The sequence below is a fragment of the Zeus faber genome (genome assembly GCF_960531495.2).
Source record: "Zeus faber genome assembly, chromosome: 20".
NCBI classification, from domain to species: Eukaryota; Metazoa; Chordata; class Actinopteri; order Zeiformes; family Zeidae; genus Zeus; species Zeus faber.
This window is the reverse complement of record NC_137207.1, coordinates 28,354,848-28,381,504: the sequence shown is the minus strand read 5'-3', so window position 1 is coordinate 28,381,504 and position 26,657 is coordinate 28,354,848. Positions and strand designations below refer to the sequence as shown.

The 26,657-nt window shown below is 44.0% G+C and overlaps 1 protein-coding gene across 1 annotated transcript; it reads left to right on the top strand.

Moving 5' to 3' along the window:
• Nucleotides 1–41: 41 nt before the first annotated feature.
• Nucleotides 42–21,849, top strand: LOC307245705 (uncharacterized protein; the record flags this gene model as incomplete). The annotated part of the gene is made up of 20 exons (XM_080021353.1): nucleotides 42–60; nucleotides 189–352; nucleotides 763–868; nucleotides 953–982; nucleotides 1,345–1,521; nucleotides 2,602–2,756; nucleotides 5,419–5,508; nucleotides 7,993–8,022; nucleotides 8,110–8,197; nucleotides 8,622–8,785; nucleotides 10,183–10,336; nucleotides 16,341–16,432; nucleotides 17,393–17,465; nucleotides 17,565–17,591; nucleotides 18,244–18,414; nucleotides 18,714–18,862; nucleotides 19,033–19,128; nucleotides 19,231–19,309; nucleotides 19,423–19,586; nucleotides 21,270–21,849. The coding sequence occupies 20 exons, from the start codon at nucleotides 42–44 to the stop codon at nucleotides 21,444–21,446; spliced, it is 2,205 nt and encodes a 734-aa protein (XP_079877479.1). The 3' UTR covers nucleotides 21,447–21,849.
• Between the last annotated feature and the right edge of the window lie 4,808 nt (nucleotides 21,850–26,657).

Below are 26,657 nucleotides of genomic sequence, written 5' to 3'. Positions count from 1 at the left end.
CTTCTCCATCTCCAGCGTGGGAACATTTCACCTCTTATCTGATGAACCTCAGCACTGAAGGTAGGTTCACTCTGATGTTACCATGACGACAGCATCACCGTCCTCCATATTCCACATTAAGGGAACAAACGTTGTGATAATAATGTTTGTTTCTTTTCAAAATGTGGTTTAAACTTGTTTCTTCTCAGGTTCCTCCGTGAACATTACTCACAACATTTCCATCAGTGACCTGCTCGGCAGCGTGGACCTCACCAAGTTCTACCGCTACCTGGGCTCCCTGACCACCCCCCAGTGCAACGAGGCCGTGGTCTGGACCGTCTTCCAGGAGCCCATCATGGTCCACCGGGACCTGGTGAGTCCCCTGGGACCAGGAGGTCAAATGACCTTCAGCAGAACCATGACCTTCAGCAGAACCATGACCTTAAGCACACACATGACCTTCAGCAGAGCCATGACCTTCAGCAGACACATGACCTTCAACAGAACCATGACCTTCAGCAGAACCCTGACCTTCAGCAGACACATGACCTTAAGAAAAGATAAAGAACTACTGTACCGTATAAAAACAAATAGACTGAAATATAACTGAACTAAGTGAAAGGTAAAGCTTAAAAGTGGAAGACCTTCAGTGGACACATGACCTTCAGGAGGTCACGTGACCTTAAGTGGACACATGCGGTTCCACGTAGGGAAATTACAATTTGAATGTGTATTTTTTCTGGGAATGAAGTTTGCAGATGTTTAATGAACGTCTCTCCTCAGATTCAGCGTTTTCCTGCCAAGACGTCTCTGAGCAACGTTTACCGCCCGACGCAGCAGCTGCACGGGCGCAAGGTGTACGGCTCGCCTGCGGTCACGCCCCCTAGCGGTGGGTGTGAGAACAACACTATGGGAGCTGAGTGTTTGTTTCAAATGTGAATATCATTTCAAAAGGACTTTGCTGTGTTGGCAGGTCACTCCTGGTGCTACGACGACGACTGTGGTGAGTAAGAGCCGGCACATGACGGGGTTGATCTGAACCACCACCCTGATTGGAGCAGCATCACTTTGCTGCCTTGCACTGTGGGTCGGGAGTCTCCGCTTTCCCAGTTAAAAGAGTTCCATCGCTCACAGTTCTTTCTATTTTCCTGTTAATTCTTTAACTCGTAATAATTAAGGTTTATTGCATGTTGCCATTTAATTTTTTCTACTTTTATTCTTATTCATTTATTGTTTTTATGGCCCGTTGCTATGATGTCAGCGACTGTGACACTGCAATTTCCCTCCAGGGTAGAATAAAGTGTCTGTCTGTCTCATAGGAAACTTAAAGAAGTTAAGGTTCGATGTTTGTTTGCTCCTTCTCAGACTACAGACCAGACCACTGGCACCTGCTTCCTGGCTCGTACTGTGGCGGGGTCCGCCAGTCGCCCATCGACATCGTGGCCAAAGAGGTGACGGTCGACCCCGAACTCAAAGCCTTCAGCTTCAAACACTTTGACGACAAACAAGCCATCGACTACATCACCAACACGGGACACACAGGTTGGGAATGAGCCAAACGAATGCCCTGATGACATCATGTAATAACGCGCATTTTGTAATAACTTGCCAAGATGTGATAAATTTGACCTTTAGTATGATAACAAATAAAAGAAAAAATACAAATAAAAATAAAATGGACATTTTGTAATGAAAGTCTTGAAAGGAATATGTAATATGTTTCATGCACTTTGTGATAACCTATTACATCATGTGATAACCTGTTACATCATGTGATAACCTGTTACATCATGTGATAACCTGTTACATCATGTGATAACCTGTTACATCATGTGATAAGCTGTTACATCATGTGATAACCTATTGCATCATGTGATAACCTATTGCATCATGTGATAACCTATTGCATCATGTGATAACCTATTGCATCATGTGATAACCTATTGCATCATGTGATAACCTATTGCATCATGTGATAACCTATTGCATCATGTGATAACCTATTGCATCATGTGATAACCTATTGCATCATGTGATAACCTATTGCATCATGTGCAGGATGCGAGGGTGCGGGATTAGCCGACATCAACTCAACCAGACTAGTGTCCATTCGAGGCTAGGTACAGGCTAGGTACAGGCTAGGTACAGGGAAGGGTCGCCAGTTGCTTTTGTTTTACCAAGCCAATATAATGGCTGTGCAATTCAATAATAATGAAATCAAAGGTAAAGGTAAAAATGTATTTTAGCTATATTTATTTCTGGGAAAAAATTGTTGTGGAATGGTAGTTTTTATTCATTATATGGAGACTTACACTAAAATGTAAATGTATAGGATTAGATTAGTAGGTTGTTTAGCAGTAAACGTGCTGTGCCTTCACCAACTTATAGGGGAGCTACAAATGAAATTGCAAATTTATAATTCAGTACAGAAGTATATTTTTTGCACAAGACATGTATACTGAAAATGTAAACCAAATTAGTGTATTTCTCAAAGCTATTTTGATTTAATGACGGATCAGTGAAGACCTGTTTGCAGACAGGAAGTGATGTCAGAGCATGTTAAATGGCTGCTCCTTCATGTGGATCTTCTTGACCCTCTCCATCGTCCTCCATGTCCTGTAGTGAAGTGTGTGCTGAAGAAGGGTGTGGTGGAGGTGTCGGGTGGAGGCCTGGACCACACCTACTCCACCCTGCAGTTTCACTTCCACTGGGGAGACACGTCGGAAACGTCCCACGGCTCAGAACATGCCGTAAACTCCGCCCAATACACCATGGAGGTAACCACGGTAACCAGGTCTCCACCGGACCTGAAATCAAAGGTTTATTTAGCCCAAATAAACGCACAACTGGGGGCAAATCCAAAGTTAAGGCTAAGTAACAGGTGTGTTGACGTGTTTCAGGCACGTGGACGTGTTACAGGCGTGTACAGGTGTCACAAGCATGTGGCTGTGTCACAGGCCTGTGGACATGTTACAGACGTGTGGACATGTTACAGACGTGTGGACATGTTACAGACGTGTGGACATGTTACAGACGTGTGGACATGTTCCAGATGTGTGGACATATTAGAGGAGGGTGGACGTGTCACAGCCATGTGGACGTGTCACAGCCACGTGGACTTGTGGACGTGTTACAGGTGTGTAGGCATGTTGACGTGTTATAGGCATGTTGATGTGTTACAGTCGTGTTGACGTGTTACAGGCACATTGACGTGTTACAGGCATGTGTGTTTACAGGCATGTTCATGTTTTACAGGCAAATTAACGTGCTACAGGCATGTGTATGTGTTACAGGTGTTGATGTGTTGCAGGCATGTTGGCGTGTTGATGTGTTACAGGCGCATTGACGTGTTACAGGCATGTGGACGATTTACAGGCGTGTTGACGTGTTACAGGCATGTAGGCGTGTTGACATGTTATGGCCGCATTGATGTGTTACAGGCATGTGGACGTGTTACTTTCGTGTAGGCATGTTGATGTGTTACAGGCGTGTGCATGTGTCACAGGCGTGTGGATGTGTTACAGGCCGGTTGACGTGTTACAGGCTTGTGGACGTGTTTCAGGCAAATGGAAATTTTACTGGAGTGTTGACATGTAACATGTGTGTTGACGTATTACAGGTGTGTGAATGTTTTACAGACATGTTGACGTATTTCAGGCGCATTAACGTGCTACAGGCATGTGGACGTATTACAGGTGTGTTGACGTGCTGCTGGTGTGTTGACGATTTACAGGCGCATTGACATGTTACAGGCAAATGGACAATTTACAGGTGTGTTAGAGGCATTTAGGCGTGTTGACATGTTAGAGGCGCATTGATGTGTTACAGGCATGTGCATGTGTTACAGGCATGTGCATGTGTCACAGGCATGTGGACGTGCTGCAGGCTTGTGGATGTGTTTCAGGCAAGTGGAAAGTTGAAAGTTGGAGTGTTGATGTAACAGGTGCGTTGACGTGTTACAGGCATGTAGGCGTGTTGACATGTTATGGCCGCATTGATGTGTTACAGGCATGTGGACGTGTTACTTTCGTGTAGGCATGTTGATGTGTTACAGTCGTGTGCATGTGTCACAGGCGTGTGGATGTGTTACAGGCCGGTTGACGTGTTACAGGCTTGTGGACGTGTTTCAGGCAAATGGAAATTTTACTGGAGTGTTGACATGTAACATGTGTGTTGACGTATTACAGGTGTGTGAATGTTTTACAGACATGTTGACGTATTTCAGGCGCATTAACGTGCTACAGGCATGTGGACGTATTACAGGTGTGTTGACGTGCTGCTGGCGTGTTGACGATTTACAGGCGCATTGACATGTTACAGGCAAATGGACAATTTACAGGTGTGTTAGAGGCATTTAGGCGTGTTGACATGTTAGAGGCGCATTGATGTTTTACAGGCATGTGCATGTGTTACAGGCATGTGCATGTGTCACAGGCATGTGGACGTGCTGCAGGCTTGTGGATGTGTTTCAGGCAAGTGGAAAGTTGAAAGTTGGAGTGTTGATGTAACAGGTGCGTTGATGTGTTACAGGCGTGTTGACATGTTACAGGTGTGTTGACATGTTACAGGTGTGTTGACATGTTACAGGTGTGTTGACATGTTACAGGTGTGTTGACATGTTACTGGTGTGTTGACATGTTACTGGTGTGTTGACATGTTACAGGTGTGTTGACATGTTACAGGTGTGTTGACATGTTACTGGTGTGTTGACATGTTACTGGTGTGTTGACATGTTACAGGTGTGTTGACTTGTTACAGGTGTGTTGACATGTTACAGGTGTGTTGACATGTTACAAGCATGTTGACATGTTACAGGTGTGTTGACATGTCACAAGCATGTTGACATGTTACAAGCATATTGACATATTACAGGCGTGTTGACATATTACAGGCGCGTTGACATGTTACAGGTGTGTTGACATGTTACAGGCATGTAGACATTTCACAGGTGTGATAACGTGTTACAGGTGTGTTGACATGTTACAGGCATGTAGACATTTCACAGGTGTGATAACGTGTTACAGGTGTGTTGACATGTTACAGGCACGTGGACATCTTTAGTCTATGTGAACTTGCAGGTTGTTTCAGTCGACAAATTATTTTGCTGCATGTTTATAATATATTGTTAATATATTAATTGATTTATGTATTATTATTAGTATTATTTTTATCATATCATTTATTGACATTTTTAATTGAATTACTTTGTTTTTAATGAATCCACGCCATTTTACCAAATTAATTAGAATCAGAACAGATTTTTTTCATGGTCACATGTCTTCTTATTTATTTATTTATTTTTTAATATGTTAACACAGGTATTATTCGTCATTTTATTGATGCAATGTGAAAAACCCAGAGTAGTTGAATTTCTCCAAACAGGTTGATTTGCAGTGCTGAATCTTCCACTATTCGATCTGTCTTTTCCGACTCGCCCAGATGCACATCGTGAGTCAGAGGAAGGACCTGACGCTGGACCAGGCCAAGATGGCACCAGACGGGCTGGCGGTGCTGGCCTTCTTCATCGAGGTAGACAACGTGTCCTGGGACCTTCAGAGGAACCAGGAAACTTATACACATTGTTAGTCACCGTGTCCACAGCTCAGTTCCTGTGTGACGGCAGACTGATCAGAATGTCAGATGTGTTTGTACAGTATAGATGTTATACCTTGTTTTTTAAACTGAAAAAACTGGAAAATCTGGATGGTTCCACGTGAAGCTCTGTCACATGGCGCCCCTCATGACGCCAAAGAGATTACTCAAAATAACAAGAACAATTGACAGATTAAGGCCACTATCGTATATCAGAAATACCTCGGGTAGTTGAACACCACGACACGTTGACACTCCCTCACAGAGCTCGTCCATTGACTGGAATGGATTCAGATGGAGCCAGCGAGCTGAGCGTCTGTCAGTTGTCTTCATGTAGGTCGAGTATTTCACACTGTTCAATATTGACATTGGCTCTTGTCAAACAAGCTATATGACTTGGGAAGAGCACCATGAGGGATTTGAGACAAATTTAGGCAAAAGAGCTCAGCATGTTCTACCTTCAGATGTAGAACGTTGGTGGAACGTTCTGTCTGTGAAGATGCTGATAGATACAGAGACATGGTGATGAGGGTGACCAGGCGGCCATCTTTATGTTGTACTGCAGCGTTTTTATCCCTTGTTGCGCGTCCCACATTTTGATTGGCTCTAGTTTTCAAAAGTCAAACCACTGCAGGGGAGACGCTTTCCCAAAACCTAGCTTTTATCCAACTCGTACATGCCCGTTGAGACTTTAAGACCGTTGAAGGCACAGATTAACAAAATGTTAACAATTCAGTCCTGTGTTGCACAATGGAAGATGAAACTGCTGCTTAAAGCAGCACTATGTAACTTTTGGTGTTTGGGATTTGGTGCCCCCACAGTGTGAATGACACCAAGTGTAATTCTACTTTTACATCATTGTCGTAAAACTCGGTCCAGTGTCCAAAATATATTTATTATATATTTATTCTGTCGCACTAATTTGAACCTTATCGGTTACGTTTCAATAACAGTCTATGTTACAAACTCAGATATAATGTACACCTAGGTTACAGGGCCCCTTGAAGGGACTTTGCCGTTTCCTGGAACTGTGGGGAGAGAGGGCGAGGGGATTGGGCCTCTGTTACCGGTGTAGGTACCAGATGTGCTCGGCCTGCCAGATCGTCTCACACATCAGAGTCAGAGGGTGAAACTAACCCCGTGGCGACATGAAAGTGAGGGAACCTGAGGTGCAAGTGCCGGCACCACCGGCCCGTCTTATCCGTGCCGTCGGGGAGGTGGAGCGGCTACATTTATTATTACCGGACATTTTGACCGGCTTATTTTGTAACGGGTGTGGTTAGGACCCAATTGCAGCACAAAGACAGGCAGGGATATTGTGACAGATCATGTCACAATATCACATGTCAGGGAGATCATGAAAAATTGATCATTTATCGTTTTTTTTAAATACACAAAAAGCTGTAATTACCAGAGCCAAACATCAAGGAAGTGATGTAGTACCATAAAGCGTAAAGCTCTTTTCCCAAGGTTTCATACCCAAACACAGAGGTTACATAGTGCAAGAAGAGGTGTCGTTCTCCACATTACTATAGGTAACACTTTATGTCAATGAACCATCAGAATGATTCTGAGGCTGTTATTTTAAGGTTAAAAGTTTCATAGTGTGCTTTAAAGTCAGACACAGGGGTAAGACTCTGGTTATGGTTAGGGTTTTGTTAAGCCCTGAAGCCCTGCCCTTCCTGTTTGCTGTTCATTGAAACCTTATTATATTACACGTGTCGTGTGGAATATTAATTCCACACTGCACGTGCTTGGGTCCCTTGCAATACACCGCCAAGTCGGAGGTGGGTCTGATGAACGGTTGTCGAGGTAATCGAAGGACAGACAGACAGACAGACAGGCAGAGAAACAGACAGACAGACAGGCAGGCAGAGAAACAGACAGACAGACAGATTCCTGCCTTTGTAGCTAGTTAGGAAGGCTGTCATCACGGGGCTGCGTTGGATGGATGCCATAACCTGTCAACGTCTGTACCCTACCCACCGGCCAAAGGACAAAACCCCAAAGATACAAACCACGCAGATTTAGACGGAATCACCCTCCGCTCATCATCCAGTCATCATCCGCTCATCATCCGCTCATCATCCGCTCATCATCCGATCATCCTTATGGTGATAGGTGGAGATTAGCGATGGGAGGTTGCTGTTTTTGGACATTTGGCTTTTTACGAGTGACTTTCGTTTCATTTTTATAATTTAATAATCATTTCATTCTGTGAAAATGATTTGTTTTGGTGGAAACCTGTCACATGCGTGTCGAGCTTCAGTGGCCGACTCCAGACTCCCGAATCTTTTTCAAAGATTTGTTTGCTACCAACGAATCGTTTGAGTCTCGCATCACTAATACTGGTAGATATTGATCTATTCATATCATGGCATCATGGACTCAGGACTCGACATGTGTTCTTTGTTCTTCCAGGCTGAGGGTGGAGCTTCAAAAGGCCCTGAGGTGAGAGCTTCCTTAATTGGACGAAGCTCTCCTCGTTTTTCTTGTTCTTCTGGTTCCGATTTTTCTGATCCACGATGTCCTCCATAGATCAAATCCGGGTCCGACTTCGGGTCCGGCTCCGGGTCCCAGTACTGGACTAAACTCACCTCGTACCTCTCAGCGGTTTCAAACACCAGTGAGTGTCGGAACTGTTGGATTCCATCTAATGTTGGAATGATACGTATATAGTACGTATGTGAAAAATGTCTGTTCTCTCTGGTCAGAACCAGCTGTATTATTGTAATTAGGAACGTTTTTTTGTTTTTTTTTGTCAGATGTTGAATATTTTATTATTATTATTATTATTATTATTATTATTATTATTATTGTTATATTATTATTATTATTATTATTATTATTATTATTATATTGTTGTTTTTATTCTTTTATTCATTATTATTTGTATTTAATATATTTTTATCAAACTTTTTTTTAGATACATTTTTTTTTTACTTTTCTCTCTGACAACTGCCAACTGCCGGAGTTGTCAGAGAGAAGCAGATGTTAAAGGACACTTTAAGAGTCACTTGATTAAAGATGTCCTCTCCGTCTGCTCCCAGGCAGCCAAGCGACCGTCCACGACGGCATCTCCATCGACGACCTGCTGGGCCAAGTAGACCGCACGCAATACTACCGCTACAACGGCTCGCTGACCACGCCCACCTGCAACGAGGCGGTGGTCTGGACCGTCTTCAAGAACCCAATCAAGGTGGACAAGGAGCTGGTGGGTGCAATCGGTCCTCGTGGCGCAGGAGTCGGCATCCCCCAGTGACTCAATGTGGGGAAATAATGCAGCAATTCCATTTAAGAACTATTTTCATTAATTTTTTGACTAAGAATTACCGTTCTGAGTACAACTCATTTTTGTAATGCAGTTAGCCACACCCGCCCACAAATTAGACATTTTCAGCGAATTTGAACGTGATATCACGTCGTGGAGACGGGACAGAGCGAGCGCTGCAGAGACGCTCAGTGTGTTTTTATTTTCCATGTATTTGTTCCTACAAAACAAGAGCCTGTGCACTCCCTGCCATGTGCCACACCCGTCTCTCTGTTCTTCTAATGAACTTTACCGTGGTGTCTGTTGGGATGGGACTTTTGGGATCGTTGGGATTTTTTGTGTTAATACACTTTTCTAGTTAATAATAAAACCTGCACTTCTGGAATACTGTTTTTTGTTTTTTTTACAGCAGGTATACCTGGGTTTTTTTAACCCGGGTAAATCCGCTTAAAATAGGCGATTGACGACTTTCCCATTGCCAGTAGACGAGAATGGCTTTAGTCATTTTTCTAGTGTGTCACCTTCGACGTCACAAACACGCCGTAAAAGGGGCGTGTCATGGTTCCAATTTGATTGTGAAAAAAACCCAGTAAAGCAGCGTGGAGTATCCATGCCCACGCCCCTCCTTTCTCCGGTTTGGGGCGGTGCCGGGGGGCTCGGAGCCCGGCGGGGAGAACGGGGGTTCTCCACTTTCAAAACACTCCATGGTCCTGAGAGGGGGAAAAAGTCAATAACTTCTGATTTTGATTTTGGATTTAAAATGGCGATATGAAGTGATGCAATGATTGTGGAGCATCAACCCATGTCGCATGGCGCCAGTAAAGAGGCCAAAATCAACTTGTTGACCCGGGTGTCGTGTTCACATCAGAACCGATTCAAAACCTGTGACTATTGCAGTCATTGGTCCCGTGTGTAACCTTTCCCACTAAAGACTTTGACCACGCCCCCTGTGACATCACTGGCCCAGATGCAAAACAAATGGCTGTTTTTACCTGCAAGCGTTAAACACCGACAGTTTTTCCACCTATTTTGTCCCTTTGTGCCTTTGAAAGGAAGACAACAACAGGTTGTTGTCTTCAAGTATCATCCCCTCATGAAAAATACTGACCGGTGGCACTTCCTCTGTCTGACCGGTGGCACTTCCTCTGTCTGACCGGTGTCTTTCCAGAGGAACATTTCCAAAGGATCACATCATTCTTTCATTTTTTTAATTTATATTTTTTTAATCTCCCTCCTCCCTCCCTCCCTCATCCTTCCCTCCCTCTATCTCACCTTCCTCCTTCTCTCCCCCCTTCCTCCCTCCTTCCGTCCTCCTTTTTACCTCCCTCCCTCCCCTCCAGCTGAAGCTCTTCCCAGCCAATGCAGGCTTCCACCAGGTGCGCCGCCCCCTGCAAGCCATGCACGGTAGGATCGTCCGGGCCACGTCAGCGGCCTGGGCCCCGGGACCCGCCGTGATGCTGCTGCTGTTTGTCTGCCTGTCTGTCTGCCACCTGGGCTAGTCTGAGGTGACAGGTCAACGGCTTAAAGTATTTATTTCCAGATAATTCAAACAATCACCAGGCACCTGTACGTTGTCGCGCTGTATTCATATTGTGTAATACTCATTCCTCTGCTCCGACTACTGCACTCATGTACATTGTACACAAACTATCGATTAAAAACTTGATTTTATTTCTTCCTTTGTTCACGTTGGTTGTGGTTGTTACTCTCCTCCACTGCTGCCCGGAGGAAGTCGTGTATAAGGCGTGAGCTTTGTTTTGGTCCTGAAACTGGACTCCCTCTGGCAGCGCGGGAAGCAGGATTTGCCGCGTGGTGTTGAAAAAGTATTTTCAGTTTGGTTTTTTTACAACCAAGTTCCAAATGACCAAGTAAATTTTTGTTGAGAACCTAAAGCTGCGTCAAGCCACGTGCGGCCTCCGCCAACAGCTGAGAGGTTCAAGAAAAACACCTCCTTCCCGGGTCGGAGGGACTAGGGCGCGGCCACGGGGAGGTAAGAGCAAGAGGGGGATGGAGGCCAAACTCCACCCAACAGCTCTCTGCAGATATTAAACATTACACTTCTCTTAGCGTGCCACAGGGAGGGTCTCATGCTCAGGAAGTCCAAATAAAGTCCAAAGCACTCATCTGTCAAAGAGTTGAAAAGCCTTTATTGAAGCAGCTGATTCATGACGACGGAGCTACAGCCCCCACGGAGCAGTGGTGCAACCTTCTCCTTCTAATAATCATTAATCGGCTGCACCTCGAGGCGTGGCAGGCTCCACATGTAGGTGAAACAACCTCCAACTGAAGATCAAGCTGCAGGACAAGTCAAAACTCAGTGTTTAATTTGCTTTTTGTTAACCTGCGCATGTTTTAAAGTGGTACTCTGTTCGGTTATTTTGTAAAATAATCCCATATGTTACTGGCACTTTATAAGAAACAGCCGTGGACTGTGTTGCTGTTCTGCATGTGCTCCTCTGCGTTTCCGTTGCTGGTGGTGGGATCCTCCACAGCCTGGGGAAGAGCTAGTTGTGGTCAGTAAACTGTCGATATGGAACATTGAACATTAACATGAACATCCCCAAAAACAAACAAAGAATCAATCCACCTCAAGTCACCAAGGAAAAGACAGGAAATACAATTGGATGTTGGAAAAAAACCCAGCGTTGCCGTTTTAAATGGAAGTGTGAGTGTGGTGGGCGAAAGGGGCGTGGTTAAGGCTGCTTTGGCCCGCCACCGTGGGGTTTGTAGCTGCACTTCCTGTCTCTTCCTTTCAACAGTCATGTTCAGGTTCACGTCACAGGAGGTTTTCTGCGGTTCACCGTGTGGTCGCCTGACAAGGTTCTGATCCCCCACAACGCCCCGCCCTGCCTCCTCCACCAGGGGGCGTATCCGGGTCCAGGTTTAGGAGTTCTTCAAAGTGGTCCTTCCACCTCCCGACGACAGCGTCAGTCCAGGTCGGCACTCGCCCGGCTTTCACTTCCTGAGCCGCACGTTCTTGTGGTCTCTCTGAACTCCTATGGCCGCCGAGTGACCGCCGAGTGTACGTGTGTGATGAGTGAGTGAGTGAGTGATGCCACTACACCGGGAGGACCCCCTCTGAGGGACCGGCGAGGGACCGTGGACTTCACCGCTAACGGACTTCACTGTTCACTCACCTCACTGAAGGTTCCTCGTGTGTCGCTTTGCTCATGCTCTGGAGCACGACATAAAAAAGTTACTTGAAACGGAATTCTAAGAACTGCCGACGTTCCTGGTTCCTGTCGTCGGACACACTCAAACGGATGCTTCCTCCAAAAAGTTCTTACAACTATGACAAGTTGTATGACAGTTGTATGACGAGTTTCTGCGGCGCCAAAACACCTGCATCGTGTGAACACCATGATCTACATACCTTCTGCTGCTTCAGTGGAAAAACTCACATCAGATGTCGCCTCGGGCCCCATCAACGTTCAGTGTGTGAGCGAGCATCTTGGCTAAATGTTTTCAGCTATTATTACAGTCTTCAACTCAAACTGCTGTGAGAAGACTTGCTGACTTGGTGACTTGGTGATTTGCTGACTTGGTGACCTGGTGACTTGCTGACTTGCTGACTTGGTGACCTGCTGACTTGCTGACTTGGTGACTTGGTGACTTGGTGACCTGGTGAGTTGCTGACTTGCTGACTTGCGGACTTGCTGACCTGGTGACCTGGTGACCTGCTGTCTTGGTTACTTGCTGACTTGGTGACTTGGTGACCTGGTGACCTGGTGACTTGCTGACTTGCTGACTTGCGGACTTGCGGACTTGGTGACTTGGTGACTTGGTGACCTGGTGACCTGGTGACCTGGTGACTTGTGACTTGGTGACTTGGTGACTTGGTGACCTGGTGAGTTGCTGACTTGCTGACCTGGTGACCTGGTGACCTGCTGTCTTGGTTACTTGCTGACTTGGTGACTTGGTGACCTGGTGACTTGCGGACTTGCTGACCTGGTGACCTGGTGACCTGCTGTCTTGGTTACTTGCTGACTTGGTGACTTGGTGACTTGGTGACCTGGTGACTTGGTGACTTGGTGACCTGGTGACTTGCGGACTTGGTGACTTGGTGACCTGGTGACTTGGTGACCTGGTGACTTGCGGACTTGGTGACTTGCAGACTTGGTGACTTGGTGACCTGGTGACCTGGTGACTTGCTGACTTGGTGACCTGGTCACTTGCTGACTTGGTGACTTGCTGACTGTTTGATTCTTCATGTGACGCAGCCGCAGCTCCTAAACAAACAGCTCTTTTCAAGTCACCAAGCCACAGAACTGAAGGGCGCACAGCACAACTGTTCCAACTGTTCCACCTTCAAATGAGCTTCGGCCAGAAGAAGAAAATATGACAAGGAGGTAATTATATCATCTTTAATATAGTACATGCTTTTTGAGAAAGCATTTGAACAGTCTGTAAGTCCTGTGTGTGTGTGTGTGTGTGTGTGTGTGTGTGTGTGTGTGTGTTCATTTCCTGCATTCCGGTGAGTTTTTATACACTCAAATGTCTTAATTTGTGGAAAGGAAAACACAAAGCTCAGGCAGCAGTTGACAATATAAAGTATATAATGAATATAATCAATATAAAGTATATAATGAATATCAGCCTCTCAGTCTTTCTGTGTCGCTTTCAAATATTTATTCTACTGTACTGTAGATCAACATTTCTCACTATTGTCCCCACTGGGTAAAGAGACTTTTAGGCAGGAAGTTCTCCCTTTCCTCTGTTGTTGGAGAAGTTCCCTCAGTAACTGTGCTTTAGACGTTTAGCCGTTCAGACGTTCTCCTGCTCTTCAACAGCTTCATGTGTTTCAGTAAGATTTCTGCTCCTGTTCAAAACTCTGCACATTGTAAACATATCACACATGTTTTTTAGGAATCATGTGTCAAACATGTTGTTGACGCTGACTGACCACGAGAACCCAATGTTTTCTAAAATGTTTCAAATAAAATGAAATCAAGGAAACACAAATTCACGAGGACCAAGCAGGTTTCTTGCTCTGCCTGATGGTGAAACTGCCTCTGCTTATTTATTTAACTTCACTTCCTCCAGTTCTGTTTGTTCTCCAGTTTCATAAATATTTAGTTTTATTGATTTTTTTTCCATTTATTTCATTTATTTAATTTCATGTAATTTCATTTATTTCATTTGGTTCTATTCAATTATTAAGTTTCATTTTATTTTGCTTTTACGTATTATATCTTTAATTCACTCACATCTTAGAGCAAATGTATCCTAAAAATCCAACAGGCAGAGTAGTGGCAGAGTAGTAGTGGTAGAGTAGGGGTAGAGTAGTGTTAGGGGTAGAGTAGGGGTAGGGTTAGAGTAGTGGCAGAGTAGGGGTAGGGTTAGAGTAGTGGCAGAGAAGGGGTAGGGGTAGAGTCGACTGTCTGCCGTGGTGCTGTGGGGTTGACTGAAGTGTCATTACAAGGACAGGCCACCAGCTCGTCTTCATTCCTCAGCACCATCCAACCCCGACGCAAACAATCTGTTCATTCACATGACATCAGGACTCTGAGATGAACAGATTACACTCCATACATCTCAGGTCAGGTCATATTCTGTGGAGTAACCTGTATGAACCAGAATGTACTGCTCCATACACTGCGTACCATACCATATGTGGTTCCTTTCCCTTTTAAATTTTTCTTCCCTTCAGACCCGGATGTATTTTCACCATCGAATCAGCCGATATCAAAAATGGTGGTTCATTCCTTTATAGTTGGATTCCATGAACAGCCTGGATGAGAACACAGAGGCTGTGACGTCCTACGTGGGCTTTTGTGGCGATGTCTGGACACCATCACGTTCCTCCGTTGAGTTACAACAATGACAAACCCTGGTTGACAGCAAAACTCAGGCAGAGAAGGTCGGAGAGGGAAGAAGTGCTTGTAGGAGAGAAGCTAAACCACTGCACCCTGAGAAACCAACAGTGGTTCTCAGCCAATGAGCATGCGTCTGTCTGGAGGGGGCTCAGACAGATTACAAACTGCAAACCTGGAGCCCCCCGCTCCACTAGGGACTCACGCCTGGACAACAACAGTCTGAATGACTGTGGATTTGGAAGACAAGGGGACACTTTTGACGCCTTCAACCAGCTCCAGCTCCACCCTCAGCACAGCAGGGGGCCTTGGCCTCTCCACAGCTGCCCAACGACGCAGCTAACTTGGCCAAACTCCAACACCTGCACTCGTCTCTGACTACTACTACTACTACTACTACTACTACTACTCTGCTGAAAATCAGCTCCCACTTGAGGTCCTGATGATTGCAGGTGATTCCAGGAAACAAACATTTAATTGAAACATACTTTTAATCAGCGCAGTACATCCAGAGCCTAATGTTCAGCAGCAGGTTGTCAATAGGAAGCGACACAACTTCCTGTTTCTAGTCTATTACTTCCTCTTTCTAGTCCCTTAGATTAGCCTGGATGAAGCTCGTTTGTGGAGGTGAAGAGGACCGACAAGAAGCCTCTCATGGTGCTTCCCAACCACCTCCTTTTCTTAGAGTGGACCTCTTATGCTCCTTTTCAACAATAATTATCAATTCTTTAATATATGCACTCCTCAAGCATGTCTTTGAAGTTTCTTGCTGAAAATCCCACTCAGATCACGCCTTCTAGCCAGTGCAACACCCCCTTCTCAGCCGTTCGACTGTGGCACCAAGTGCCTCGGGGTTGACGTTATGCCTCGTTTCATCTTTTATGAGATAGAGCATCGACAACAAACCCACTGACTTAGTAGAAGCATCACACCCCCACATCTCCCGCTTGCACCCTTCCTACCTCTCCCTCCCTGTCTCACCCTCTCTATCCTTCCGTCCCCTCCCTCCCCGTCTCTCCCTCCGCCCTCTCTCTCACCCCCCCTCCCTCCATCCATAGCTCTCTCCCTAACCCTCACTCTCAGCCCTTTCTCCCTCCCTCCCTGCCTCCTTCCCTGTCTCACCCTCTCCCTCCCTCCCTGCCTCCTTCCCTGTCTCACCCTCTCACCCTCCCTCACCCTCTCCCTCCCTCCCTGCCTCCTTCCCTGTCTCACCCTCTCTCTCTCTGTCCCTTCCTGTCTCTCTCCCTCACTTCCTGTCTCTCTCCCCTGTCTCACCCTCTCACCCTCCCTCACCCTCCCCCCACCTTTCTCTCCCTCCCTCCCTGCCTCCTTCCCTGTCTCACCCTCTCTCTCGCTGTCCCTTCCTGTCTCTCACCCTCCCTGCCTCACCCTCCCCCCACCTCTCTCACCCTCCCTCCCTCACCCTCCCCCCCACCTCTCCCTCCCTCCCTGCCTCCCTCCCTGCCTCCTTCCCTGTCTCACCCTCTCTCTCGCTGTCCCTTCCTGTCTCTCACCCTCCCTGCCTCACCCTCCCCCCACCTCTCTCACCCTCCCTCCCTCACCCTCCCCCCCACCTCTCCCTCCCTCCCTGCCTCCCTCCCTGCCTCCTTCCCTGTCTCAACCTCTCTCTCTGTCCCTTCCTGTCTCTCACCCTCCCTCCCTCCTTGTCCCACCTTCTCCGCCAGGTGAAGGCGTGTTGTCTGTGCAGGGGTTGTCATCGCAGCCTCAGGATAAAAGGCAGAAGCTGCAGTGTGACCTGAAGCTGCACACACACAAGGTAAGACATCTCCTCATCACATCCAGTTGAAATGTAGGTTTTTATTTCAAAGTCAAATATTAACCATAGAAAAATAATTGTAACATTTAATTTATCATTTCAATATTGTCTACTGTAATTTAATGTATAATATGTATCCCTTAAATGCTGATAATTTAGATAATATATAATTTTTTTATGTCATTTTATAAACAATTAACTTTAACATGACCTGTTACGTTAGAAAATGACATTGGTAAATTAAACATTAGTTTAGATTAGTAAAAATATGAGACAAATAACTAACAAACAGAAATGTGGAATGGTAGATAAACATGTCAAGTTCAACAGTGTCAACAGGTTCTTTTCTTCAGGTACATTGAACTGGTTTCGTAAAGATGTCAGGTGGCTTCTGTGCCACCAGCAGCTTTTAGGTAGTTTTAAGTATCAGTCAACTCAACAAAAAATCAAAAACACGGACAGAAACAAAAAGGAAAAGCTAGAATATACAATTTAATTATAATTTAATTTATAATATAAAATATAATGCCTGGAATAGAAATAAGATGATTTCATTCCATAAAATTGGCTGTAAATTACAAGTCTCTTTCTTTTTTAAAGATTATTTTTTGACTTTGTGAAGAAGGACAGTGTAGAGACATGAAGGATAGTGAGAGGGGAGGACATGCAGTGAAGGACCTTCGGAAGGACTTAGCCTTAACTGCAACCACAGGGGGACGGGGTCTGTGTGTAGTTGAAGGAGGTCACTACTTACTGGATATAAGAATACACTGAGACGGAATATTCATTTTAAATGATTTTATTACTTGTATAATATTTTAGTACTAGTACATTACATGCATATTACAATGTTATTACAGCGTTGCAGTACATGACATGCATAATCCATATTACAGTATATTGACTTTCTAACACAGTTTTTGAGTTATTGATCATAATGATCATTTCCTCTCCTTCCAGATGAATCCTTCAGTTGCGCTGTTTGTGCTGCTAGCGCTTGTGCAGGGTGCACGTTGTGCGTCGGACACCATCAGTGAGTGTTCACACTGTGAACACAAATAAAGTTCTATTTCGTTTGTTGTTATGTGAACATGTTTGTGAGAAAGCTGTGCGTGCTCCTGTTTTCCTGCAGATTGGTGCTACCATGTGGAGAACTGCAGTGAGTGTCCACTAACACCTTCTTGATCATCCATCCCATATTTCTGATAAATATAAATATTTCTCAACATGGGCTACAGGGACCCCCAGGGGTCCTTCAGGAGGTTCCAGGGGTTCCCCAGAAAAATGATTACTTCACCCCACTTCATTATTTTTTATAATGTCATCTACTCATATCTAAAATCATATTTAAAAAAAAATTGATTAATCAATAAAAATCTGCTCAGATTGGATCCCGGAGAAAGTTTGATCAAATGGGTCCAACGGAGGCACCTCGATACATTTTTTGACTAACCTTCTATTTTCCATAGTTTTATCATAACCTAATGACTGTCATCTCCAGAACTGAAAGGGGCGTGGCCTACTTGTAATTAATATTCATGAGCTCAGCAAATCCCAGACAGGTTCATGTTCAGGTCTAGGTCAGCCTCAGCGGGTGGGCGGGTGGGCCTTCCCGCTGTGGACGGGGTTTCACATGAGCACATCATTAAACAGGTGGACTAATGGGGGACGATCTCGGAGACACCCTCAAAAAGATGACGAATGCAGTAGAAACAGCAGAATTTTTGGGGTCAAAGTTATAATGGATGTGTGTGGAAATGTTTGATTTGACTTAGAAGATTATTACCACTGTCCTTATAACATTTTTTCAGGCTACCCCCACTGGCCGACCATCGCTCCTAATTTCTGCAGCGGCTCCAGACAGTCTCCCATCGACATCCAGTCGGGCTCGGCCGTGGGCGACGCCGCGCTGGGACCGTTCACCTTCACCAACTTCAACAGCAGGTCCGCCCTGCTCAAGATGACCAACACTGGGAAGACTGGTAAGACAACCACCTTTTACACTGGTCTAGAGAGGAATCTTTCATTCACCCTGGTTTCGGATCCTCGGTCGGACATCCCCCGCGCCACAGATAGGCGGAGCTTATCGGAGAGGGGCGGAGTTATCATAGAGGGTCGGAGCTTATCGCACAGGGTTTTCAACTCTTCCTGACTTCCTGTGGCTTTAGCTTAACACACCTCACATCCTGTATGTATGAACGTATGTATATGTACAGTATATGACAATTTAACCTCTTCAATGAATGAATGAATCAGTCCTGTTTCCTTGGTCCTCTTCCAGTCAAGGTGAACCTCAACAGCGGAGTGCAGATCTCGGGTGGAGGCCTCGCCGATTCCTACGACAGCCTCCAGTTCCATCTGCACTGGGGGAACGGCAACTCCGTCCCTGGATCCGAGCACACGGTGAACGGCAAGCGCTTCGCCATGGAGGTACGGCAGGGGCCAGCAGAACAACTGACTTGGGGCTTGGACCGAGGGTCAGGACTCTCCAGACGCAGCTCTGTGGTTGATGGTTCTGGTTCAGCACTGTCCTTCAGAGACCCAATTGGCTCGATCCACGGCTTCAACCATTGACTTGTTGCTTTGACTCACTCCTCTAGTTGCACATCGTGAACAGCAAGGTGTCCTACTTCGGGAATACCACGCAGGCTGTGCTGGACTCCACCGGTCTGGCGGCTCTGGGGTTCTTAATCGAGGTAGGGGAACGTCTCCAGCCCATGTAGACGCTGTGTGTTTTAACAAATATCGAGCTGAGTTTTGACGACAATATGTCACATTTTCCTGCCTCCGACATCAAGGCGTCCTCGGATAATTCGACCGGTTTGCCCGCCAGTTGGCAGACGCTGACCTCGTACCTGGTCAACATCACTCAGAGCGGTCAGCACTTCCTACCAGAAACAGTTTTTTGAAGATGGATGATGTTGTGAACGCTAACAAAGGTATTTATTTTCTGTATTTTCTGTATTTATTTCCTGTATTTCTTTCCACAGGTCAGTCTGTGAACATCACTGCCAGCCTTTCTATAGACGATCTTCTGAATGGCGTGGATCTTTCCCAGTACTACCGCTACCTGGGCTCCCTGACCACACCCACCTGCAATGAGGCCGTGGTCTGGACCGTGTTCAAGCAGCCAATCAAAGTCAGCAAAAATCTGGTGAGTCTGTGTTTCTGCTTTTCCTGCCTCTTCTGGTAGAATGATTCCTTTGCTCCGGAATAAAATAAGCTCTCAACCAACCCTCGCTTACCCTTTCCCACAGAAATTTTAGGAGCTAGGAGCCAGTCCAGGGGCTAGGAGCCAGTCCAGGGGCTAGGAGCCAGTCTAGGTGCTAGGAGACAGTTTAGGAGCTAGGAGACAGTCTAGGGGCTAGGAGACAGTCTAGGGGCTAGGAAACCGTTTAGGAGCTAGGAGACAGTCTAGGGGCTAGGAGACAGTCTAGGGGCTAGGAGACAGTTTCAGAGCTAGGAGACAGTATAGGGGCTAGGAGACAGTCTAGGGGCTAGGAGACAGTCTAGGGGCTAGGAAACCGTTTAGGAGCTAGGAGACAGTCTAGGGGCTAGGAGACAGTCTAGGGGCTAGGAGACAGTTTCAGAGCTAGGAGACAGTCTAGGGGCTAGGAGACAGCTTAGGAGCTAGCAGACAGTCTAGGGGTTAGGAGACAGTTAAGGATCTAGGAGACAGTGATGGTTAACTGGCGGCTCGCGGTCCACATCCAGTCCACCAAAGCTTCCTGTCTGGCCCGCAGAATATTATAGAATTCATAAAATGTGAAGAGGAAATAAATCTGTTGCGGTATTTAGGATATCTAGTAGTGCTGACTGATACATTTCACCGTCATCCCAATATGAACGTCTGATAAGAACATTGCAAAAGACTGAAACGCAATAAATCACAAATATAATTTATCATATAAAACATATATATATTTTATTTATATAGCTATATCTCTCTCTATATATATATATATATATATATATATACTTTTTTTTTTATCCATCTGAGAGAACGATGAAGTCGTGGACTTGTGGAGGATGTCAGGATGTCAGGAGGTGTGGACACACGCCTCCCTGGTTGAAAACTCCAAATGCAGGAAGTGATGCTGCGTTCACAGGAAATTGAAGTAATTCCTGTTGTTCAGGATATGACTCTTTGAAATTCGCATGCCTTGTGTAATGGTGATGCCTAACGTTGTATTCTCTTGCGTTAGTGACAGTTTCATTGCAGATAAGGCATAACAGGTTTGGCATTACTTAAATTTCGGCTTTAGGCTTGAAAGCTTTTTGCTTGTCTGACAAACAAGTCAAAAGGCCTTTTCCCTGCGGGTGTTTTCCACCAATAACAGCGTCAAAACCATTGATTGACACATGACCACTCCCCAAAAGTAAAGCCAAAATATCTCCATCACCCCCTGGTGGCTGGTATTGTTTCATATTTTCACTTTCTTTCAAAATGAATGTTATTTGATGAGCCGCGGGAACAGACTCCTAACAGCTGTACTGCAGCCAATTAGGCCAAAATATATTTATTTCGTATTTCAGTTGAAAGTCCGGCCCCCACAGTGTCTGCTTAGAAAGATTCTGGCCCTTGGACAAATGTAGTTGATGACCCCTGGTCTAGGAGCTAGGGGACAGTCTAGGAACTAGGAGACAGTGTAGGAACTAGGAAACAATGAGGAACTAGGAGACAGTCTAGTATCTCGGAGACAGTTTAGGTGCTCTGAGACATTCTTGGAGCTAGGAGACGGTCTAAGAGACATGATGATGATGATGATGATGATGATGACATTTTGAGGTGCGTCACTTCAGGTGACCGGTTTCTAATCCAACGTTTTATGTCCAGATCGACTTGTTAAGCAACACGGTTCGTGTTGGTGACGGGAATTCACAGAGGATGACCGAGGTGTACCGCGGCGTCCAGAAGACGCTGCCCGTCACCACCCAGACCAGCAGCGGGGCAGTCAGAACCTGCTTCTCCATGGGCCTAATGTGCTTCAGTTGGCTGCTCGGCATGCCGTAGGCACCGGCAATCCGACGTAGGGTGGAGCTTTAGCCTCGGAAGTTACCAACCGCTAATTTCATATGATTAATCTGGTATGTCTACCCTGTTTGTGGTTTTCATGCTTTTATTTAATTCTGTTAACAAACCCCAACGTCAGAGATGTCCCTGGAGCTTAGACACAGGTCAAAGGTCATGGGTTTAGACTGATCTGTGGAATTCAACTCAGATGTTCAATTCAGTTTTGGACCTTGTTGCAACAAGCCTTGGTAATATACTGTATATGAACCTCATACTGTTTCTAATTGATCTCTATATAAGGGGAAATCTTTAAATCTATTGTATTTCTAAAGGTTCCAAATGTTATTGTACATTGGATTGAATTTGGATGAATCTGGTTTGTTTATCCATTATCCAGACCAACTTCACTTATATCTATATACTGTATATTATATTATTATATTATATATTTGCATTCCTCTCATTTTGCACAACACAACGTGCCCAATTCAATCTTGGAACTTCTTGAAAAATATAAAAAAATATATATGAAAATCTCTGTTTGATGTTTAATTGTTGAAAAAATGAAATGGCTGGAATAAGTTTGTCTTTTGTTTGAAACAGAACCACAATCTGAAGCTTAACAGTCTGAATAAAACAAGAAATTACCAAACACAATTAGGTAATTCATTTATAACTGATTAATAATTAATGATCAACTAATTGATCATTAAAATAATTCATCGATAATCAATAATGATTGATTGATAATAATTAAATTAATCCTTTCGTCAGAAATTTTAATCGGAATAATCACAGTTTCTCAGTTAAAGTGGAAAATACAACATCAGCTAGTCCCAATTGGCCTTGCAGTTTATATTCTGAGTGGACTGCACTGCGGTCACTTGTTCAAAAATTGATTAATATATTTTTTGAAGTGTCCAGAATTTCTGATGCGGCACCTTTATTTTGAAATGCTGTTTTCAAAAACAGAGAAGCTTTTCTTTAAGGACTAAATAATAAACCATACAAATAAAACTGAATATAAACAATGAGTAATTACAAAAAAAGCAATATACAATAAAATTCATTATAAACAATAGGATATAACCTAAAAATTTATAAAACAAAAACCATGGTTTGATGCTGTTCTTACTTGTAATAATCATAATATTATAATCAAGTCAGCGTCACCGGAGAGTCCTTCTTCATCAACATCATCGACAACAAAGAAACTACAAATTGGCGTCACGAACCAGGATCTGTTGGGCCTCATCTGCCACTTCCGTCAGCTTCAGCGAAGTTACCACTTTAAACACCTCATGGTGAGTGTTCTCTTACAAATACGAGGTGCTGTGTGGTCTGAGAAGCGGTAGTGTTTTGTGCAGCTAGGTTGCACTGACAAGAGCAGATTGTGCGGAGATGAGCGATGATGTGTTGATGTGTGAAGTGAGTTTCCGTCTAAATTGGGGTTTATTAAGTTGTAAAAGAAGTAAATAAGGGAAATAAGAGTAATAAACGAAGAAAAAAAGAAATAGAGAATAGAGGGGAGAGAAATAAGAAATAAGTTAAAAGAGAATTAAGTTAAAGTAAAAAGTAATAGTAGAATGGCCGAATCAGTAATAAAAAGTAACTAAATAACCAGGCAAGATTAATGAAGACAGGGCCCGTATCTTCTTAACGGTAAGACATGTGTACATTAGCTGCTATGTGAATGACCATAAGAAAATATAATATAGTCAAATCTGTGTAAGAAAAACAAAGAGGAAATAACCCTGGCCAGGGGAATTGGCTAAATATGAAATAATATGAAATAAGACAAAAAAGATGAAAGTGAAAAAGAGTTAAATGTTAAAGTTGGAGAAAAGTGGGGAAAAACAGGGCTGAACCAGGCTAGGAGAACCAACATTGAACACGCATGATCAAAGAATCTGATTAAAAAGATAATTTGTTAAAAGTCTGGCCAAAGTGAAAATTTTGAGGAAATTAGAGAAAAGTATAAATGAGTCGACGTTAAAATATAAAGTTAAGTGCTGTTGAAGTCTTTGGAGGATCAGACTTCTGCTGGACAGACAGTCTGTGTGTGTCTGTGGGTGTGGGTGTGTGTTTGCCGCGGCTAAAGATGTGTGAAGGGATTTGTGTATTGTTCGTGTATATGTATAAATGATATATAGAATATATGTGTTATTAAATAGGTATACATAGGTGGTGAGTGGTTTGAGTAATACATAAAGAAAGACATTTTTGCCTCTTTAGTGATAAAACATATATGAGCTTTTTATATATTTGATAAAAACATGAGCCTTCGGAGAGAAGGAGTAGTTTGCTTACACATGCATGTACACATTACAAAAAAGAAAGAAAAATCTCCTGTTCTCATTTTGTAAGTAGGATTTGTGGATTGTTTGATTAGTGTGTGGGTTCTTTCTTTGTCTTTTTCATGTTTGTTGTGTGTGTGTGAATGTGCTTGCTGTGAGTTTTGTCTGGTTAAAAGAACAGATAGTCTTGTTGAAATAGAAGGAGAAGCTGGTTTTGGCTGCCAAAAGATAGGTTTGTGTCTCGGCTGCTGAGTGAGAGAAAACAGCTCTGATTGTTGTCTCTGTGCGTGGCCTAAGGGGGCTAAAACAGGATGTTCACACGCTGACGACCAGTCCATACTGGAAGTTGTGGCTAAATTTAAGAGGTGGAGCAAGGGGTGGTTCTTCATACAGCTTGGAGATTAGTTAACTCCTCCTGACAAAAGGGGCTGTGAAGTAGCCCCCTCCTCTCTTTTTCTCTCAGTTTGATAGAAGAACAAAAATAAAAATAAAAATAATATTAAATTAAATTGATAAATAGAATAAAAATAATTAATTGAAGGTGATAATCAGATTGACTAATATACTCTTTAGATTTTAAATGCATGAATAAAAGTAAATATGGCTTTATTTCAAATGAACGAGAAATAAGAAAGCTGTTAATGTATGTCTCACTGAATTGTATTACAGTGTGTATAAGAATTTAGAGTGAGCCTATGACCCTGAACTCTTGTGTTGTTCTTTTTGTCTTTTCTTTCTTCCTCTCTTTTACTATGGTGAGTGAGAGCTGGGGGAAGGACAGAGAAGATGGAATGTGTCTGAATTGGACCATCCAAGGGGCAGATGACAAGACATCTGGCAGTTCTTCACAGACACTGGAAGCTTGCAGATGACAGCCATAGGAATACTGAATCCAGTTTGAATCAGGCCAGTGCGGTTTTATCCACAAACTCTTTCAATAGACACCTGCATTTACCTATATGTGTATACATTTAGTTATAACCTACATAATTGACACATGTTTAGCTTGTTTTCACATATAGGCTTACAGTAGTTATTTTTTATATATTAAATTTGCAATTATTTAGTGGGAGAGTTGGCATTGGACTGATTAATTAAGGCATTTGCCTAATTAATGGAGTATTATTGATTTGATTGATCACTTGTGGAAAAGCTGATTTGATTTAAATACTGTTGAGTGCTGTGAATATTGGTTTCATTATCTGAATGTGGTTTACCTTGATTGAGGCTGTTTTGAGATTGAACACTGATATAATTTTGATAATTTAAGATAAATGTGTGTGATCAGATGCATCAGATGATGAACAAGTGAATTTGCTTTCATAAGTGGGAAGCTCTTGGTGTCCTTTGGGGTTGGTAAATTTAGTTGTTTTTTGTTGAGTGTGATTACAGGGGATGGTAGCTCAGGCGGTAGAGCTGGTGGTCTAGTCATCTAAAGGTTGCTGGTTGGATCCCAGGCTCCTCCTGCTAGCATGCTGTAGTGTCCTTGAGCAAGACACTTAACCCCTAATCTCCTGATGGCTGCGTCCGTCGGTGATTGAACAATTGTAAGTCGCTTTGGATAAAAGTGTCTGTGAAATGAAATGTAATGTAATGTAATGTAATGTAATGTAATTACACGGTGCTTTATAAATAATTTTTAAATAATTTGATTCGATTTACAATAAAATTAAAAAAGAGGGTCATTATGATGTCAAAAATGGATACTAAAATTACAAAAGTAATCACTCTCGTTGATGTAGTGCGAAAGAATAATCCCCTTATTGAAGATATTGCAACAATATCAGGAAAATGGAACAAACGTTGGCCTGACATTGAACAACCGTGGCCAGTTGAAGGAACTCTTAACCCGGATGTGATTCAAACAATGCAGGTGCTTGTGTCCACATATAAAGTAAATCAAAAGAAAGGGAAAAAAAGGAAAGAGATGCATGGAGAAAAGACAAACAGAACTTGGCATTCTGCAGCTGTTTGAAAAGGAGGGACAGAAATTGTTCAAAGCCGCAAAAGAAAAAAAGGGAACAGAGTATACAAGAAGTAAAGAAAATGATAAGGAAACATAAAAATTGATGGAGAAGATTAAGGCACCCTTCTCACATACTGGATCTGTAAAGAAGCCCCTGCCTTATGAGAAGGCGGTGAAGTTCACTGATGTTTATCCCCAGCTCCCAGTGATTTCACAGGAGGGCAACTATCTCCTCAAAGATGAGGATGAGCAAATAATAGAGATGAGCAAGGCTAAAACAACCATAGAGATGTACCCGCGGTCCAACATAATAAAAATAAGGAACCGGTTGGGAAGCAGACAACGAGTGAGAAGTCTGGAAATAGGAGAAGAGATTGTGAGTGAGTCAGACAAAGCTATTGGAGGATACGACCCAGAAGCGTTCAGGACGCTATGACTGACGTTGACTGGGACATGTTCCAATCAAGTTCAAGTGACGTCAGCGAGTTTGCGGACGTAGCGGTGAGCTTCATGGCTACGTTAGCGGACAGCATCGTTCCCACGGTGAAAGTTCGGATATTTCCAAACCAGAAGCCGTGGGTCGATAAATCCATCCGCTGCGCTTTGAATGCTCGCGCGGCCGCTTGCAACGACGGTCTTGTATCTGGAAATATGGACAATTACAAAGCGGCGTCGTACAATCTGTGGAGGGCGGTGATGGACGCTAAACGGACATAGAGAGAAGCGAGAAGGCTCATTTATATGGAGATCCTGTTCCTTCTCCTTTGAATAACGTAATTTCTCAACCACATACTGTACCTCACTGAGTTCGATAGAGGGATCAATGCAGATCAACCTTCAGGGGCAACATCTACGGGTTCAACACACAGGGCTCCGTAGTGTTATTCACGTTCTACACAGATTCCTACAGCAGCAGATGACACCCAACCCCGAGGACACGCTCCAATC